We start from the raw sequence: 20,508 nt of genomic DNA, 5'->3' as shown, positions 1-20,508 counted from the left end.
AAATGAAATGAAATGAAACAATTTCATACTAACTCAATCACATTTTGATGTTAAATGAGTTAGCTGTATCATGTTTAGAGATGTTACTACCCAGTTGACTCAGAGGACCAGGTCTATCCAGGCAGCTAGGAAGCTAGCATGTGTCTAGACACTCTCCAAAAGACATAGACAAATTTTTGTATTTGTCTGGCATGTTCCTATGGTGACGGATGGGTTTGATCCACTACCATGGACTCTGGGGTGGTGGAATTTCTCAGTCGGTGAAGTGAATGATTGTGACACACATAATCTTAGGAGACTGTCGCACGACAGTCATAAATATTACATCAGATACAAGGATACAAGGGATATTTAAATCATTAAAACAAACAAAAACACCCATAGTTTTATCGGTTCATCACTAAATGTCCTTGTCATGAATCTACCTCAAGCATTGTAAAACAACAGCATGCAGAATAATCAAATTTTCTATTCACCCTAACCACAGTCTCTTCTGCCTACTAGCATCCGGTAAGAGGTACTGCAGCATTTGAGCCACAAGCAAGTGACTCTTTAACAGCTTCTTTTTCCAGGATGTAAAGGTCATATATGCTCAGCTCTCTGGACTCAAAAGCAGATATAATAGCCGCTAAGGTTAAAAATGCGCTATATAAATGCAAGAAAAGAAAAAAATCCACACTCGGTAAGTGAATGATGGTTTGAAGTTGTGTGCAGTGTGAGGTGAAAATCCTGGACTTCATAATAAATAATTATGGCTCCATGTCTGGAAAGATTTATCTTTGTGCTTGATGCTTCAATTTGGTTAATGTAAAATGTATTTGAAAAAGTTTTACTCAACACTTAATGGTGAAGAAATCTACTTCCAGGTTCTGAGCACCACGATCAGGAAAACAAAGGCAGCTAAAGTAAACTTACGAATTCATAAAAGATAAAAAATAATCACAAAAAACTGCATTGAAACTGATTGGAAGCCAGTTCTGCAACAGGGTCTGTATGAAGATCAATACATCAGTTACCTTTGTTGTATTTTTACTGCTGATTTAATCATCCTGACTGCATTCACTGGTGTCTAACTTATACTGGTAAACCTCCCACCATTCTCTGACCCACTAAAATAATCCATTTGTAAGTCATGATTTTCAGTGTCCTTTCGCTACTGCCAGAAAGATGAGCACAGAGATTAGTGAACAAAACAAGCTCATATAAATCATGACAAGATCATGTTTTTTGTTACTTTTTTTTAATGGAATTGCTTCTTATATTTATTGTGAAAAAATTAATTACTGAAATCATAATTACTGAAATCATAAACAAACAAAAAACATACATAAAACAACAAGTTGGATTTTTTTTACAAGTTCAGTGTTACTGAAGTTAATACATCCGTAGTTACTTCACACGTGTGCACAGAAATAAAACCTGTAGCATAGGAGTTTATCCACACTGCAAATAAAACAATATCTTAAATACAGGCAACTTTAATATAATTATTATTATGAGATTAGTGTAAACAAATACAAAATTATTTCTAGGCTTTTCTGTTTTGTTTTGTATTGTTTTTTTTTGTTAGCGCATCATATGTCATACCATTGTAATGAAAAATATGGATTACATTTGTCTAGTCAATATATTTTCACTTGGTAAAATATTTTCACTGTTGTTGCAGTGTAATAGTACCATGTGTTATGAATTATTTCTGTTACATCTTACAGTTTTTTTCACATCGGAGTACACACACTCATCTGCTGAGCCAGTTTTCTTTTTTTCATCTTTGGCTTTCCTCTTGGTAAATTGCACAGCTGCGTAATTCAGTGTTTCAGCTTCAGCTTCCTGAATAATAATAATAATAATAATAATAATAATAATAATAATAATAATCCAGATGAAAGTAATAACAATACAATATGGGTAAATGAACAATACACACTAACTACATAGAACAAGAGCAGCATCGAAATAAAAAGCTTGGGATTGTTCTGCAAATCTGAGTAAACTGACTGTTTATATTAAATCTTAAACATTATAATGAGTAACATATTAATGTAGCAATATTTTCCATACAGAAGTAACACACGTACCTGCTTCATTCCTGGAGAATCTTCTATACAAGCTTTCACTATTAATACAGAAACACACCTATTAGTCTTTTTGATAAAAACTAAAGTTAACTGTACTTATAAAGTTTTTAATTATTGTGATTACAAAAACACTTACTTTTATCACATTTTCTTCTCCTCAGTATGAAATAAATGAGACAGAAAATCAGAAGTGCGCACAAACCCAAAGCCGTTCCCAAACCGAGCACTGTCGAATGTAGAGATCTGATCATTTCTGGTTCTGTTATTGATAACATTACATTTACATTAGTCCAAATTATTTTCTGGGCATATTATACTGTACTAATTAAGAATAATTAATTAATGATGAATTATAAGACATATCACCTGTTTTCTCGTGTGTGTTCATGTTAGTGCTGTTTCCATGCAGTGTTGGTTCATACACCACTGAATTATCACACAGAGCTGGTTTAGATGTTTCTGATGCAATAGTAACATGATCACCTATAAACATTTATCATAATTCAATAAAACTCTGTAACTCAGTGTTGTTGAAGAAAACACAGTTAGCATTTCACTACTTCATTATTATTTGTCTTCCAGGTTGAACATGTTAATGGTAATAAGGAAAAATATCACTACATTAAACCTGTAGCTTAATCAATTTTAGTGGAAATCCTACCTTTAATTTTTAAATAAGTTCCATCTCCAAACGTAAGGTTGGGTCTCGTCACTGCACAGTAGTACATGGCTTCATCAGACTGAATGATGTTTAAAATTGTCAAATTGTGGCAGTTTGAAGATCTTTCTATTTGGAAATGAGAGTCTTGGAATCCATTGAAAAATGTTTCTCCACCACTTTTATATACCCTGACTATAATCTGAGGTTTTTTTCTGTTTGGTTGCTTAACCCAGGCAATCATCCTGACTTCTTTTTCAGAAATACAACACTGTAGAGTAGCCGAGTCCCCGGTATTCACACTGAGCTCTTTATCAGGCTGAAAAAATGGTGACTCTGTGAGGGATTGTGCAGTAACCCAGCGTCTACCAGGTTGGACTGTACCTAGAAAAGTAAATGCATTAATAAGGTAATGAATGTATTTCAGATATTATTACACATAATTAAAGATAATTAAAGATTATTATAAGATAATTAAAGATCATATCAAAGGAATAATAGAAAGGACTTCTACATACAGCTTGCACAAAGTGTCTTTAGAGTAATAATACTAGACATACATCAAACTAGATGGGAATAATTTGCTCATATTACTTACACATGGTGCTGAAGATCAAAATTAAAATCCAGAAATCAGTCATTTTTCATTTCTCAGAAATTCTACAGTGTTTGTATCTCATTTATCAACAGAATATGAATGATCTTGAAGCTTGGTTTGAATTTATATTTATACTATAGGCGGTCTGTACTGACCACGCCCCAGAATATGATGTGATTGGTTGTATTAAAAAAAAAAGTCATGATAAGCAAGCACATGGTATTCTGATCTGCCTACATCTACACCACATATTATTTTCCATATTAGTGTTTTGATGTTGCACAGATATACAGTATCATGAGAAAGGTGTTAAGACAGAATGGAAAATGTGGTTTAATTTTACACTCACGTGTGCCCACACTAATGTCTTACTGTTTCTTATTTAATTGCTCTCTTAATTCAACATGTTTGTGCAAAATGCCAAAAAAGTTGCTTGGTTTAGTGAGTCTGCCAAATGATGTAAATATATAAATGAACCAGTTACACACAGACTTGGCCCTATACACACTATAGTCACCATCCTGGAACGTGCGAGTGCCAGTGTTGTGTTCTGCTTAGACATGAACATGGACAAATTGGCTTTTATGAGTGATGTACAGTATCAGGAATATTAATATGTTATTAATGCATGTTGGAAAATGACCATGAAGTCCATTATAAACCGCTGAACTGTGAATTGTATTGAAATGTATACTATATAACTGAACTTCTTCATATATATTTGTATATAATGATCGACAAGTATCCGGTAAAGTCAAGGCCTGCTCTGTGACCTGAAACAGATCAGTTTTACTAACAGAGCTTTAAGGGTGAGGATTTACTGCCACCTAGTGGGAGATAGTGTTATTAGTTCTTAATGCTAAAATGTTCAAATCTACACACTAATACTCATTGGTAGATAGTGTTTGTAGTGAAGTTGGAGAAAAACATACACAGTGTGTGATGATGACCGTGTGAGAAAGAGACTGAGAGTGGGAATGTGAGAGTTTGAGATCGGAGAGAAGCGCAATGAGGCGTGAAAGTCCGTCGCTGTCCGTGGTGTTGAAACTCTTGTGACGAAACGGTGCACATCGGTTACCATAGCAAGATGAATAAAGTGTTAATGCACCTCAATGACCATGAGAAATATTTGTACATATATTATTATTATAGCAGATAATAAAATCCCAGATGTACTGACTTGTCGCTGTGAGAAACCAGCTTTTCTTTTCACGTTTCTTAATTTTCATTAGTGTTTAAAGAGGGAACCTCTACAGTTAAGGAACAAGTTTAATGTTGTTCAGGGGAGGGTGAAAAGGTAGCACACAGGAAGTGATGTAATAACTGTAAAGCTGAGTCTACATGGTTATAGGAGAGGCTCCTCCAAAACTGTTTATCAGGTGATCCAGTTCTGTTTTGTATGTATGGTCGTAGTTTTATATTACAGACGACATCTTACAGAATGATCATTAATAAAATATACTAATAAAATTAAATAAAATATGGATTTTATAAAGTCTAGAGCAGTGACGTAAACCAACGTAGTGATGAAGATCAGGGCAGTGACCGGACTGTAAAGGGTATGACAGATGTATGTTTATAACAAAATGATACCAGATAATGAATTCGTAGAGTAAACTGCGTATAATATGAACAATAAATAATATAATTAACACCACTTAATGCACAGTGATTACTTGGAGAAAGGATCTTAGACGTTATATCTGACCCTGAGCCTAGAAAATCTAACAGTAAATTTTATGTTAATAGTTTCTAACTTGTTTAAATCAATAGATATGACATTTTGAAAGAAATTCTGTGTGTGTGAAAGACAGCATGAGACTGGAGATGCTGAACACACTTCACAGTTGGTCAGAGCTGTTGTTGAGTGTCAGTTGTGGTCAGACTTTACTCATGAGCTACAGTTAGTCTTCCTGTATAAGCGCAGCAACGTGCCAACAGACACTTGTGCAAAACGCTGTGACTGCAACGAACAGGATGTAATAATACACATCAAAGTGAGCATGAGTGTCTTTCGTTAAATAGATCAAGTGATTCTCACACGGCTGTCTGGTTGATGCTCAACATCTCAACAACTGCACGTTCCTGTAGGTTTATTCTGTACAACATCAAGAGAATCAGACCCTATCTCACCGAACACGCTACACAGATACAAGTCCAGGCACTTGTTATCTCAAAACTAGACTACTGTAACGCACTACTCTCGGGCCTCGCAGCCAGCTCCATCAAACTCATTCAGATGATTCAGAATGCAGCAGCAGGCCTCGTCTTCAACCAGCCCAAATGAACCCATGTCAAACCCCTCTTCATCTCCCACCACTGGCTTCCTGTATCCGCCCGTATCAAATTCAAGGCCTTGATGCTCACGTACAAGACCTTGTCTGGAACAGCACCCTCCTATCTCAACTCTCTCCTGAAGGCTCACGTTCCCTCACGCAATCTGCGATCGGTTAACGACCAACGCTTAGTAGTGCCTACTCAGTGTGGCTCAAGGTCTCTTTCCAGAATCTTCAAACTGACTGTCTTTCAGTAGTGGAATGAACTTCCAACCTCAATCCGGACCACAGAATCTGTCACTATCTTCAAAAAACAGCGAAAGATCTTCTGTAAGCACTTAACTAACCCCTAAAAATAAATAAATAAATAAATAAATAAACACGTACTCTGGCACTTACATCTCTACTCTGCACACTTTGCTTCTTCTGGAACTCAGTTAATGGATCTTGTACGGTAGCACTACTTGTATTGTTCTCCGCTTGATATATCACTTTGCTTGTATTTTCTCATTTGTAAGTCGCTTTGGATAAAAGCGTCTGCTAAATGAATCAATGTAAATGTAAATGATGCTGAAGTCTCCAGCATTAGTTCTCTCAGAGCCGAGATCTACTGTAAAACAATCTGGATTATCTGTTCGATGATCAAGAGATTCAAGATTTTATTTGTCACATACACAATTATATACAGTATATAACTTGCTGTGCAATGAAAACGATCAACATCTTCCATGAAACTCAGAGAGTTCAGGTTAAACATATGACTTTTTATTATAAAGAAGTGTTTGGGATAGGTGTACTGTAGAACACAGAGCAATGACTTGTTAAATATACAACATCAGCAGATATGATATACACTCAGATGTATTACACATATTTTACATGTTTATTTATACATTAGATTATATAATAACAATAATAATAATAATAATAGAAGAAAAAAAACATTGACTAAGCCCTGCCCTATATATATATATATATATATATATATATATATATATATATATATATAAATATATATCTATATATATATATATATAGATAGATAGATAGATAGATAGATATAGATATATACATATATAGATAGATATATACATATATAGATAGATATATATATATATATAGATATATATATATATAGATATATATAGATATATATATACACACACACACATATGATATTTGTTAAAAACCTTTAGTATAGCAGAAGTTCAGCTAATATTAACGTGTGTTCTGGGTCGTTTATGTTATATATTACAGTGTCACATACATCACATCAGAGTACACCAAATCATCCCTTCCTCCAGGTTTGACTTTATTCATGAAGAATTGCAAAGTTTCATAATTCAAGGTGTTGAAATGAGATTCCTGAAAAAAAGAATTAAAAGATTGATTTATGAAATGAGTTTATAGTGTAAATGTATATAGGATCGCTTTAGGACCAACACTGAGCAGATATATTATATATTATATTATAAGTAATCAAATGTAATAGTGAACTGGTGAGATTTCTCCATGACTAAAGGAGACAGAGTAACATATCTTTTTCTTCTATAAGCTACAATTTAAAAACAAAGTGTTTACGTATCTGCACACGTACCTGTCTCATTCCGTGAGAGTCGTCTATAGAGGCGTTCACTATTAATACAGAAATACACTTATTTATTCACGCAGATAGAACTGAACTGACATAATTATTATCTGATGACAAAAGCACTTACTTTTATCACATTTTCTTCTCCTCAGTATGAAATAAATGAGACAGAAAATCAGAAGTGCGCACAAACCCAAAGCCGTTCCCAAACCGAGCACTGTCGAATGTAGAGATCTGATCATTTCTGGTTCTGTTATTGATAACATTACATTCATATCAGTACAAATTATTTTCTGGCCAAATTATACTGTACTAATTAAGAATAATTAATTAATGATGAATTATAAGACATATCACCTGTTTTCTCGTGTGTGTTCATGTTAGTGTTGTTTCCATGCAGTGTTGGTTCATACACCACTGAATTATCACACAGAGCTGGTTTAGATGTTTCTGATGCAATAGTAACATGATCACCTATAAACATTTATCATAATTCAATAAAACTCTGTAACTCAGTGTTGTTGAAGAAAACACAGTTAGCATTTCACTACTTCATTATTATTTGTCTTCCAGGTTGAACATGTTAATGGTAATAAGGAAAAATATCACTACATTAAACCTGTAGCTTAATCAATTTTAGTGGAAATCCTACCTTTAATTTTTAAATAAGTTCCATCTCCAAACGTAAGGTTGGGTCTCGTCACTGCACAGTAGTACATGGCTTCATCAGACTGAATGATGTTTAAAATTGTCAAATTGTGGCAGTTTGAAGATCTTTCTATTTGGAAATGAGAGTCTTGGAATCCATTGAAAAATGTTTCTCCACCACTTTTATATACCCTGACTATAATCTGAGGTTTTTTTCTGTTTGGTTGCTTAACCCAGGCAATCATCCTGACTTCTTTTTCAGAAATACAACACTGTAGAGTAGCCGAGTCCCCGATATTCACACTGAGCTCTTTATCAGGCTGAAAAAATGGTGACTCTGTGAGGGATTGTGCAGTAACCCAGCGTCTACCAGGTTGGACTGTATCTAGAAAAGTAAATGCATTAATAAGGTAATGAATGTGTTTCAGATATTATTCCACATAATTAAAGATAATTAAAGATTATTATAAGATAATTAAAGATCATATCAAAGGAATAATAGAAAGGACTTCTACATACAGCTTGCACAAAGTGTCTTTAGAGTAATAATACTAGACATACATCAAACTAGATGGGAATAATTTGCTCATATTACTTACACATGGTGCTGAAGATCAAAATTAAAATCCAGAAATCAGTCATTTTTCATTTCTCAGAGATTCTACAGTGTTTGTATCTCATTTATCAACAGAATATGAATGATCTTGAAGCTTGGTTTGAATTTATATTTATACTATAGGCGGTCTGTACTGACCACGCCCCAGAATATGATGTGATTGGGTGTATTAAAAAAAAAGTCATGATAAGCAAGCACATGGTATTCTGATCTGCCTACATCTACACCACGTATTATTTTCCATATTAGTGTTTTGATGTTGCACAGATATACAGTATCATGAGAAAGGTGTTATGACAGAATGGAAAATGTGGTTTAATTTTACACTCGCGTGTGCCCACACTAATGTCTTACTGTTGCTTATTTTAATTGCTCTCTTAATTCAACATGTTTGTGCAAAATGCCAAAAAAGTTGCTTGGTTTAGTGAGTCTGCCAAATGATGTAAATATATAAATGAACCAGTTACACACAGACTTGGCCCTATACACACTATAGTCACCATCCTGGAACGTGCGAGTGTCAGTGTTGTGTTCTGCTTAGACATGAACATGGACAAATTGGCTTTTATGAGTGATATACAGTATCAGGAATATTAATTTGTTATTAATACATGTTGGAAAATGACCATGAAGTCCATTATAAACCGCTGAACTGTGAATTGTATTGAAGTGTATACTATATCTTCATATATATTTTTATATAATGATCGACAAGTAGCCGGTAAAGTCAAGGCCTGCTCTGTGACCTGAAACAGATCAGTTTTACTAACAGAGCTTTAAGGGTGAGGATTTACTGCCACCTAGTGGGAGATAGTGTTATTGGTTCTTAATGCTAAAATGTTCAAATCTACACACTAATACTCATTGGTAGATAGTGTTTGTAGTGAAGTTGGAGAAAAACATACACAGTGTGTGATGATGACCGTGTGAGAAAGAGACTGAGAGTGGGAATGTGAGAGTTTGAGATCGGAGAGAAGCGCAATGAGGCGTGAAAGTCCGTCGCTGTCCGTGGTGTTGAAACTCTTGTGACGAAACAGTGCACATCGGTTACCATAGCAAGATGAATAAAGTGTTAATGCACCTCAATGACCATGAGAAATATTTGTACATATATTATTATTATAGCAGATAATAAAATCCCAGATGTACTGACTTGTCGCTGTGAGAAACCAGCTTTTCATTTCACGTTTCTTAATTTTCATTAGTGTTTAAAGAGGGAACCTCTACAGTTAAGGAACAAGTTTAATGTTGTTCAGGGGAGGGTGAAAAGGTAGCACACAGGAAGTGATGTAATAACTGTAAAGCTGAGTCTACATGGTTATAGGAGAGGCTCCTCCAAAACTGTTTATCAGGTGATCCAGTTCTGTTTTGTATGTATGGTTGTAGTTTTATATTACAGACGACATCTTACAGAATGATCATTAATAAAAGATACTAATAAAATTAATTAAAATATGGATTTTATGAAGACCAGAGCAGTGACGTAAACCAACGTAGTGATGAATATCAGGGCAGTGACCCGACTGTAAAGGGTATGACAGATGTATGTTTATAACAAAATGATACCAGATAATGAATTCGTAGAGTAAACTGCGTATAATATGAAAAATAAATAATATAATTAACACCACTTAATGCGCAGTGATTACTTGGAGAAACGATCTTAGACGTTATATCTGACCCTGAGCCTAAAAAATCTAACAGTAAATTTTATGTTAATAGTTTCTAACTTGTTTAAATCAATAGATATGACATTTTGAAAGAAATTCTGTGTGTGAAAGACAGCATGAGACTGGAGATGCTGAACACACTTCAGAGTCGGTCAGAGCTGTTGTTGAGTGTCAGTTGTGGTCAGACTTTACTCATGAGCTATAGTTAGTCTTCCTGTATAAGCGCAGCAATGTGCCAACAGACACTTGTGCAAAACGCTGTGACTGCAGCCAACAGGATGTAATAATACACATCAAAGTGAGCATGAGTGTCTTTCGTTAAATAGATCAAGTGATCCTCACACGACTGTCTGGTTGATGCTCAACATCTCAACAACTGCATGTTCCTGTAGGTTTATTCTGTACAACATCAAGAGAATCAGACCCTATCTCACCGAACACGCTACACAGATACTAGTCCAGGTTCTTGTTATCTCAAAACTGGACTACTGCAACGCACTACTCTCGGGCCTCGCAGCCAGCTCCATCAAACCCCTTCAGATGATTCAGAATGCAGCAGCAGGCCTCGTCTTCAACCAGCCCAAATGAACCCATGTCACACCCCTCTTCATCTCCCTCCACTGGCTTCCTGTATCCGCCCGTATCAAATTCAAGGCCTTGATGCTCACGTACAAGACCTTGTCTGGAAGAGCACCCTCCTACCTCAACTCTCTCCTGAAGGCTCACGTTCCCTCACGCAATCTGCGATCGGTTAACGACCGACACTTAGTAGTGCCTACTCAGTGTGGCTCAAGGTCCCTTTCCAGAATCTTCAAACTGACTGTTTTTCAGTAGTGGAATGAACTTCCAACCTCAATCCGGACCACAGAATCTGTCACTATCTTCAAAAAACAGCGAAAGATCTTCTGTGAGCACTTAACTAACCCCTAAAAATAAATAAATAAATAAATAAATAAACACGTACTCTGGCACTTACATCTCTACTCTGCACACTTTGCTTCTTCTGGAACTCAGTTAATGGATCTTGTATGGTAGCACTACTTGTATTGTTCTCCGCTTGATATATCACTTTGCTCGTATTTTCTCATTTGTAAGTCGCTTTGGATAAAAGCGTCTGCTAAATGAATAAATGTAAATGTAAATGATGCTGAAGTCTCCAGCGTTAGTTCTCTCAGAGCCGAGATCTACTGTAAAACAATCTGGATTATCTGTTCGATGATCAAGAGATTCAAGATTTTATTTGTCACATATACAATTATATACAGTATATAACTTGCTGTGGAATGAAAACGATCAACATCTTCCATGAAACTCAAAGAGTTCAGGTTAAACATATGACTTGTTTTTATAAAGAAGTGTTTGGGATAGGTGTACTGTAGAACACAGAGCAATGACTTGTTAAATATACGACATCAACAGATATGATATACACTCAGATGTATTACACATATTTTACATGTTTATTTATACATTAGATTATATAATAATAATAATAATAATAATAATAATAATAATAATAATAATAATAATAATAATAATAATAGAAGAAACAGAACATTGACCAAGCCCTGCCCTATATATATATATATATATATATATATATATATATATATATATATATATATATATATATATATATATATATGATATTTAAAAAAAAAAAAAAAAAAACTTTAGTATAGCAGAAGTTCAGCTAATATTAACGGGTGTTCTGGGTCGTTTATGTTATATATTACAGTGTCACATACATCACATCAGAGTACACCAAATCATCCCTTCCTCCAGGTTTGACTTTATTCATGAAGAATTGCAAAGTTTCATAATTCAAGGTGTTGAAATGAGATTCCTGAAAAAAAGAATTAAAAGATTGATTTATGAAATGAGTTTATAGTGTAAATGTATATAGGATCGCTTTAGGACCAACACTGAGCAGATATATTATATATTATATTATAAGTAATCAAATGTAATAGTGAACTGGTGAGATTTCTCCATGACTAAAGGAGACAGAGTAACATATCTTTTTCTTCTATAAACTACCATTTAAAAACAAAGTGTTTACGTATCTGCACACGTACCTGTCTCGTTCCGTGAGAGTCGTCTATAGAGGCGTTCACTATTAATACAGAAATACACTTATTTAGTCACGCAGATAGAACTGAACTGACATAATTATTATCTGATGACAAAAACACTTACTTTTATCACATTTTCTTCTCCTCAGTGTGAAATAAATGAGACAGAAAATCAGAAGTGCGCACAAACCCAAAGCCGTTCCCAAACCGAGCACTGTCGAATGTAGAGATCTGATCATTTCTGGTTCTGTTATTGTAAAACATTACATTCATATCAGTACAAATTATTTTCTGGCCAAATTATACTGTACTAATTAAGAATAATTAATTAATGTTGAATTATGAAACATCTTACCTGTTTTTACGTGTGTTTTCACGTTAGTGTTGCTTCCATGCAGTGTTGGTTCACACACCACTGAATTATCACACAGAGCTGGTTTAGATGTTTCTGATGCAATAGTAACATGATCACCTATAAACATTTATCATAATTCACTAAAAGTCTGTAACTCAGTGTTGTTGAAGAAAACACAGTTAGTATTTCACTACTTCATCATTATTTGTCTTCCAGGTTGAACATGTTAATGGTAATAAGGAAAATATCACTACATTAAACCTGTAGCTTAATCAATTTTAGTGGAAATCCTACCTTTAATTTTTAAATAAGTTCCATCTCCAAACACAGGGTTGGGTCTTATCCGTGCACAGTAGTACATGGCTTCATCGGACTGAATGATGTTTAAAATGATCAAATTGAAGCAGTTTGAAGATCTCTCTATTTGAAAATGAGACTTTTGAGATTCACTGTAAAATGTTTCTCCACTACTTTTATATACTGTGACTATAATCTGAGGTTTTTTTCTGTTTGGTTGCTTAAACCAGGCCATCATCCCGACTTCATTTTCAGAAATACAACACTGTAGAGTAGCCGAGTCTCCGATATTCACACTGAGCTCTTTATCAGGCTGATAAACTGGTGACTCTGTGGGGGATTGTGCAGTAACCCAGCGTCTACCAGGTTGGACTGTATCTAGAAAAGTAAATGCATTAATAAGGTAATGAATGTATTTCAGATATTATTCCACATAATTAAAGATAATTAAAGATTATTATAAGATAATTAAAGATCATATCAAAGGAATAATAGAAAGGACTTCTCCATACAGCTTGCACAAAGTGTCTTTAGAGTAATAATACTAGACATACATCAAACTAGATGGGAATAATTTGCTCATATTACTTACACATGGTGCTGAAGATCAAAATTAAAATCCAGAAATCAGTCATTTTTCATTTCTCAGAAATTCTACAGTGTTTGTATCTCATTTATCAACAGAATATGAATGATCTTGAAGCTTGGTTTGAATTTATATTTATACTATAGGCGGTCTGTACTGACCACGCCCCAGAATATGATGTGATTGGGTGTATTAAAAAAAAAAAGTCATGATAAGCAAGCACATGGTATTCTGATCTGCCTACATCTACACCACATATTATTTTCCATATTAGTGTATTGATGTTGCACAGATATACAGTATCATGAGAAAGATGTTATGACAGAATGGAAAATGTGGTTTAATTTTACACTCGCGTGTGCCCACACTAATGTCTTACTGTTGCTTATTTTAATTGCTCTCTTAATTCAACATGTTTGTGCAAAATGCCAAATAAGTTGCTTGGTTTAGTGAGTCTGCCAAATGATGTAAATATATAAATGAACCAGTTACACACAGATTTGGCCCTATACACACTATAGTCACCATCCTGGAACGTGCGAATGTCAGTGTTGTGTTCTGCTTAGACATGAACATGGACAAATTGGCTTTTATGAGTGATATACAGTATCAGGAATATTAATTTGTTATTAATACATGTTGGAAAATGACCATGAAGTCCATTATAAACCGCTGAACTGTGAATTGTATTGAAGTGTATACTATATCTTCATATATATTTGTATATAATGATCAACAAGTATCCGGTAAAGTCAAGGCCTGCTCTGTGACCTGAAACAGATCAGTTTTACTAACAGAGCTTTAAGGGTGAGGATTTACTGCCACCTAGTGGGAGATAGTGTTATTAGTTCTTAATGCTAAAATGTTCAAATCTACACACTAATACTAATTGGTAGATAGTGTTAGTAGTGAAGTTGGAGAAAAACATACACAGTGTGTGATGATGACCGTGTGAGAAAGAGACTGAGAGTGGGAATGTGAGAGTTTGAGATCGGAGAGAAGCGCAATGAGGCGTGAAAGTCCGTCGCTGTCCGTGGTGTTGAAACTCTTGTGACGAAACAGTGCACATCGGTTACCATAGCAAGATGAATAAAGTGTTAATGCACCTCAATGACCATGAGAAATATTTGTACATATATTATTATTATAGCAGATAATAAAATCCCAGATGTACTGACTTGTCGCTGTGAGAAACCAGCTTTTCATTTCACGTTTCTTAATTTTCATTAGTGTTTAAAGAGGGAACCTCTACAGTTAAGGAACAAGTTTAATGTTGTTCAGGGGAGGGTGAAAAGGTAGCACACAGGAAGTGATGTAATAACTGTAAAGCTGAGTCTACATGGTTATAGGAGAGGCTCCTCCAAAACTGTTTATCAGGTGATCCAATTCTGTTTTGTATGTATGGTTGTAGTTTTATATTACAGACGACATCTTACAGAATGATCATTAATAAAAGATACTAATAAAATTAATTAAAATATGGATTTTATGAAGACCAGAGCAGTGACGTAAACCAACGTAGTGATGAATATCAGGGCAGTGACCCGACTGTAAAGGGTATGACAGATGTATGTTTATAACAAAATGATACCAGATAATGAATTCGTAGAGTAAACTGCGTATAATATGAAAAATAAATAATATAATTAACACCACTTAATGCGCAGTGATTACTTGGAGAAACGATATTAGACGTGATATCTGACCCTGAGCCTAGAAAATATAACAGTAAATTTTATGTTAATAGTTTCTAACTTGTTTAAATCAATAGATATGACATTTTGAAAGAAATTCTGTGTGTGAAAGACAGCATGAGACTGGAGATGCTGAACACACTTCACAGTTGGTCAGAGCTGTTGTTGAGTGTCAGTTGTGGTCAGACTTTACTCATGAGCTACAGTTGGCAATGTGCCAACAGCCACTTGTGCAAAACGCTGTGCAGCCAACAGGATGTAATAATACACATCAAAGTGAGCATGAGTGTCTTTCGTTAAATAGATCAAGTGATTCTCACACGACTGTCTGGTTGATGCTCAACATCTCAACAACTGCACGTTCCCGTAGGTTTATTCTGTACAACATCAAGAGAATCAGACCCTATCTCACCGAACACGCTACACAGATACAAGTCCAGGTTCTTGTTATCTCAAAATTGGACTATTGCAATGCACTACTCTCGGGCCTCGCAGCCAGCTCCATCAAACCCTTTCAGATGATTCAGAATGCAGCAGCAGGCCTCATCTTCAACCAGCCCAAATGGACCCATGTCACACCCCTCTTCATCTCCCTCCACTGGCTTCCTGTAGCCGCCCGTATCAAATTCAAGGCCTTGATGCTCACGTACAAGACCTTGTCTGGAACTGCACCCTCCTATCTCAACTCTCTCCTGAAGGCTCACGTTCCCTCACGCAATCTGCAATCGGTTAACGATCGACGCTTAGTAGTGCCTACTCAGTGTGGCTCAAGGTCCCTTTCCAGAATCTTCAAACTGACTGTCTTTCAGTAGTGGAATGAACTTCCAACCTCAATCCGGACCACAGAATCTGTCACTATTTTCAAAAAACAGCGAAAGATCTTCTGTGAGCACTTAACTAACCCCTAAAAATAAATAATTAAATAAATAATTTTTAAAAACGTACTCTGGCACTTACATCTCTACTCTGCACATCTTGCTTCTTCTGGAACTCAGTTAATGGATCTTGTATGGTAGCACTACTTGTATTGTTCTCAGCTTGATATATCACTTTGCTTGTATTTTCTCATTTGTAAGTCGCTTTGGATAAAAGCGTCTGCTAAATGAATCAATGTAAATGTAAATGATGCTGAAGTCTCCAGTGTTAGTTCCCACAGAGCCGAGATCTACTGTAAAACAATCTGGATTATCTGTTCAATGATCAAGAGATTCAAGATTTTATTTGTCACATACACAATTATATACAGTATATAACTTGCTGTGGAATGAAAACGATCAACATCTTCCATGAAACTCAGAGAGTTCAGGTTAAACATATGACTTTTTTTTTTTATAAAGAAGAGTTTGGGATAGGTGTACTGTAGAACACAGAGCAATGACTTGTTAAATATACAACATCGACAGATATGATATACACTCAGATGTATTACACATATTTTACATGTTTATTTATACATTAGATTATATAATAATAATAATAATAATAATAATAATAATAATAATAATAATAGAAGAAAAAAAACATTGACTAAGCCCTGCCCTATATATATATATATATATATATATATATATATATATAGATAGATAGATAGATAGATATATATATATATATATATATATATATATATATATATATATATATATATATATATATACACACACACACACACATATATGATATTTTTTAAAAACCTTTAGTATAGCAGAAGTTCAGCTAATATTAACGTGTGTTCTGGGTCGTTTATGTTATATATTACAGTGTCACATACATCACATCAGAGTACACCAAATCATCCCTTCCTCCAGGTTTGACTTTATTCATGAAGAATTGCAAAGTTTCATAATTCAAGGTGTTGAAATGAGATTCCTGAAAAAAAGAATTAAAAGATTGATTTATGAAATGAGTTTATAGTGTAAATGTATATAGGATCGCTTTAGGACCAACACTGAGCAGATATATTATATATTATATTATAAGTAATCAAATGTAATAGTGAACTGGTGAGATTTCTCCATGACTAAAGGAGACAGAGTAACATATCTTTTTCTTCTATAAATTACAATTTAAAAACAAAGTGTTTACGTATCTGCACACGTACCTGTCTCATTCCGTGAGAGTCGTCTATAGAGGCGTTCACTATTAATACAGAAATACACTTATTTAGTCACGCAGATAGAACTGAACTGACATAATTATTATCTGATGACAAAAGCACTTACTTTTATCACATTTTCTTCTCCTCAGTGTGAAATAAATGAGACAGAAAATCAGAAGTGCGCACAAACCCAAAGCCGTTCCCAAACCGAGCACTGTCAGATATATAGTTAATATAAATAACATTTCTGAAACTGTCATTTTATTTTTCATCACTCAATTTACACTGAACAAATTTAAAGTTGGATTAGAGCAGATTATTTTCCAGACAAATTAAAAATAATGAATTAAAGGTGAATGAACAAATTAATTAAATGGCATCTTACCTGTTTTCTCATGTGTGTTCATGTTAGTGTTGTTTCCATGCAGTGTTGGTTCACACACCACTGAATTATCACACAGAGCTGGTTTAGATGTTTCTGATGAAATAGTAACATCATCACCTATAAACATTTATCATAATTCACTAAAACTCTGTAACTCAGTGTTGTTGAAGAAAACACAGTTAGCATTTCACTGCTTCATTATTATTTGTCTTCCAGGTTGAACTTGTTAATGGTAATAAGGGAAAAAAATCACTACATTAAACCAGTAGATTAATCAATTTTCGTGGAAATCCTACCTTTAATTTTTAAATAAGTTCCATCTGCAAACACAGTGTTTGGGTATTCGAGTGCACAGTAGTACATGGCTTCATCAGACTGAATGATGTTTAAAATTATCATATTGAAGCAGTATGAAGATCTTTCTATTTGGAAATGAGACTTTTGAAATCCATTGAAAAATGTTTCTCCAGTAGTTTTGTGTACCCTGACTACAATCTGAGGTTTTTTTCTGTTTGGTTGCTTAAACCAGGAAATTATCCTGAATTCATTTCCTAAAATACAACACTGTAGAGTAGCCGAGTCTCCGATATTCACACTGAGCTCTTTATCAGGCTGATAAACTTGTGACTCTGTGAGGGATTGTGCAGTAACCCAGCGTCTACCAGGTTGGACTGTGTCTAGAAAAGTAAATGCATTAATAAGATAATGAATGTACTTCAGATATTATTATAAATAAGACATAATTAAAGATCATCTTAAAGGAATAATAGTAAGGACTTCTACATACAGCTTGCACAAAGTGAGTAATAGTACTAGACATACATCAAACTAGATGGGAATAATTTGCTCATATTACTTACACATGGTGCTGAAGATCAAAATTAAAATCCAGAAACCAGTCATTTTTAATTTCTCAGAAATTCTACAGTGTTTGTATCTCATTTATCATCAGAATATGAATGATCTTAAAACATGGTTTGAATTTATACTATAGGCGGTCTGTACTGACCACACCCCAGAATATGACGTGATTGGTTGTAATTTTAAAAAAGTCATGATAAGCAAGCACACAGTATTCTGATCTACCTACATCTTACACCACATATTTCCGTATTTGTGTTTTGATGTGGCGCAGAGATATCATGACAAAGGTGTTATGACAGAATGGAAAATGTGGTTTACTTGTACATTTATGTGTGCCTACACAACCATCTCATTGTTTGTTTTCATTTCAATCTGGAGTCAAAATCTTGCCTATATAATAATGCTCATTTGGGCCAGAGTTAATGCATTTGACTTTTATTATTGAAGAACCCAACAGCAGTGTTGAAATTACAGTGGGGCCAGATGGAGCTTAGCTCCCCAAAAGATACATGAATTCCTTTTTGTCACGTAATCCACATAATGGAGGTTAAGACAGATGCAAGTGCAGTTAAAGCCTTTTATTTGAGAGAGACAGGCAGACAAATCCAAAACATGAGACAGTAGTGAGGTCAAGAAACAAGCAAAGGGTCAGGCGATTGGAAAACAGGCATAAACAGGGCAAGGCTAGAATCGAGAAGGAGAAACAAGAACAAGATCAAGAACCATGAAACGAAACGAGGAATAGGGTATAATTGCTTGGCACAGTGATAACACTAATACTTCGCAAAGACAATTTTAGAAAACAGTCTCTTTATACTATGGAGTGAGTGCGTGAAATTGGATGCAGGTGTGTGTGATTAGAATGAACGAGTGTTCTGGGAATTGCAGTCATTAGCGGCCATGTTTGTAGGCCGCAGTCCAGGATGGGAAATCCTCCCTCGGCGGTCCTGGACCTCTGGCTAAAATGTCTTCACATGACCCAGGAGACTGAGCGGTATCCTCAGCTGAGCAGGTAGGCAGAGCAACGTCCTTAGCGAAGCAGGAAAGCGGAGCGTCATCCTCCTTCAACTCTGCCAGCTGAACTTGGTTGGCTGTGTAAACAGACTTGAGCGTGAGCAGACCTTGATTATTCGTGTCAGCAGACTCGGGCGTGAGCAGAATTTAGTTGTCCGTGTCAGCAGACTCTGTCATGAGCATAATTTGGTTGGTCATGATGTCGGTTTCAGACATAAGGAGAACTTGGTTGGTAGTATCAACAGACTCTGGCGTGAGCATAACTTAGTTGGTCGCGAGGTCGACTTCTAGCATGAGCAGAACCTGGTTGGTCATGATGTTGGTTTCAGGCGTGAGCAGAACCTGGTTGGTCGTGACATTGGTTTCAGGTATGAGGAGAACGTGGTTGGTCGTGTCAACAGACTCTGCCGTGAGCATAACTTGGTTGGTCATGACGTCGGTTTCAGGCATGAGCAGAAACTGGTTGTCCGTATCATCAGACTCGGGTGTGATGAGAATGTGGTTGTTCGTGAGCAGGAAACGGTTTTTCGTGACATCGGTTTCAGGCATGAACAGGACCTGGTTGGTCATGACATCGGTTTCAGGCGTGAGCAGAACCTGGTTGGTCGTGAAGTCGACTTCGACCTGGGACAGGAACTTGGCATGAGCAGAGCTTGGGTTGGCCATCTCTTCAACCTGGGACAGGAACTTGTTGTGAGCAGAGCTTGAGTTGGCCGTCTCTTCAACCTGGGACAGGAACTTAGTGTGAGCAGAGCTTGGGTTGGCCGTCTCTTTGACCTGGACAGGAACATGGTGTGAGCAGAGCTTGGGTTGGCCGTCTCTTCGACCTCGAACAAGAACTTGACTTGTGAGGCCGTCTCTTTGACCTCGGAATGGAAATTGGTTTGAGAGGTCTTCTCTTTGACCTCGGACAGGAACTTGGCTTGAGCAGAGCTTCAGTTGGCCGTCTCTTTGACCTCGAACAGGAACTTGGCTTGAAAGGTCACCTCTTTGAACTCGGACAGGAAC

At 35.6% G+C, this 20,508-nt stretch overlaps 2 protein-coding genes across 2 annotated transcripts; both read right to left on the bottom strand.

Moving 5' to 3' along the window:
- Window positions 1-1,678: 1,678 nt before the first annotated feature.
- LOC128611086 (uncharacterized) lies at window positions 1,679-3,377 on the bottom strand. The gene is made up of 6 exons (XM_053630340.1): window positions 3,335-3,377; window positions 2,740-3,120; window positions 2,445-2,561; window positions 2,224-2,304; window positions 2,073-2,116; window positions 1,679-1,830 (listed from the first exon to the last, which is right to left on the bottom strand). Exons 1-6 carry the CDS (start codon window positions 3,375-3,377, stop codon window positions 1,684-1,686), a joined length of 813 nt encoding a protein of 270 aa, XP_053486315.1. The 3' UTR covers window positions 1,679-1,683.
- Window positions 3,378-16,873: 13,496 nt separating this feature from the next.
- LOC128611058 (uncharacterized) lies at window positions 16,874-18,525 on the bottom strand. Its single transcript, XM_053630292.1, has 6 exons — window positions 18,483-18,525; window positions 17,919-18,299; window positions 17,623-17,739; window positions 17,371-17,451; window positions 17,241-17,278; window positions 16,874-17,008 (listed from the first exon to the last, which is right to left on the bottom strand). The coding sequence occupies exons 1-6, from the start codon at window positions 18,523-18,525 to the stop codon at window positions 16,895-16,897; spliced, it is 774 nt and encodes a 257-aa protein (XP_053486267.1). The 3' UTR covers window positions 16,874-16,894.
- Between the last annotated feature and the right edge of the window lie 1,983 nt (window positions 18,526-20,508).

This window comes from Ictalurus furcatus, chromosome 8, assembly GCF_023375685.1.
Source record: "Ictalurus furcatus strain D&B chromosome 8, Billie_1.0, whole genome shotgun sequence".
NCBI classification, from domain to species: domain Eukaryota; kingdom Metazoa; phylum Chordata; class Actinopteri; order Siluriformes; family Ictaluridae; genus Ictalurus; species Ictalurus furcatus.
This window is presented reverse-complemented; position numbering and strand designations above follow the sequence as displayed.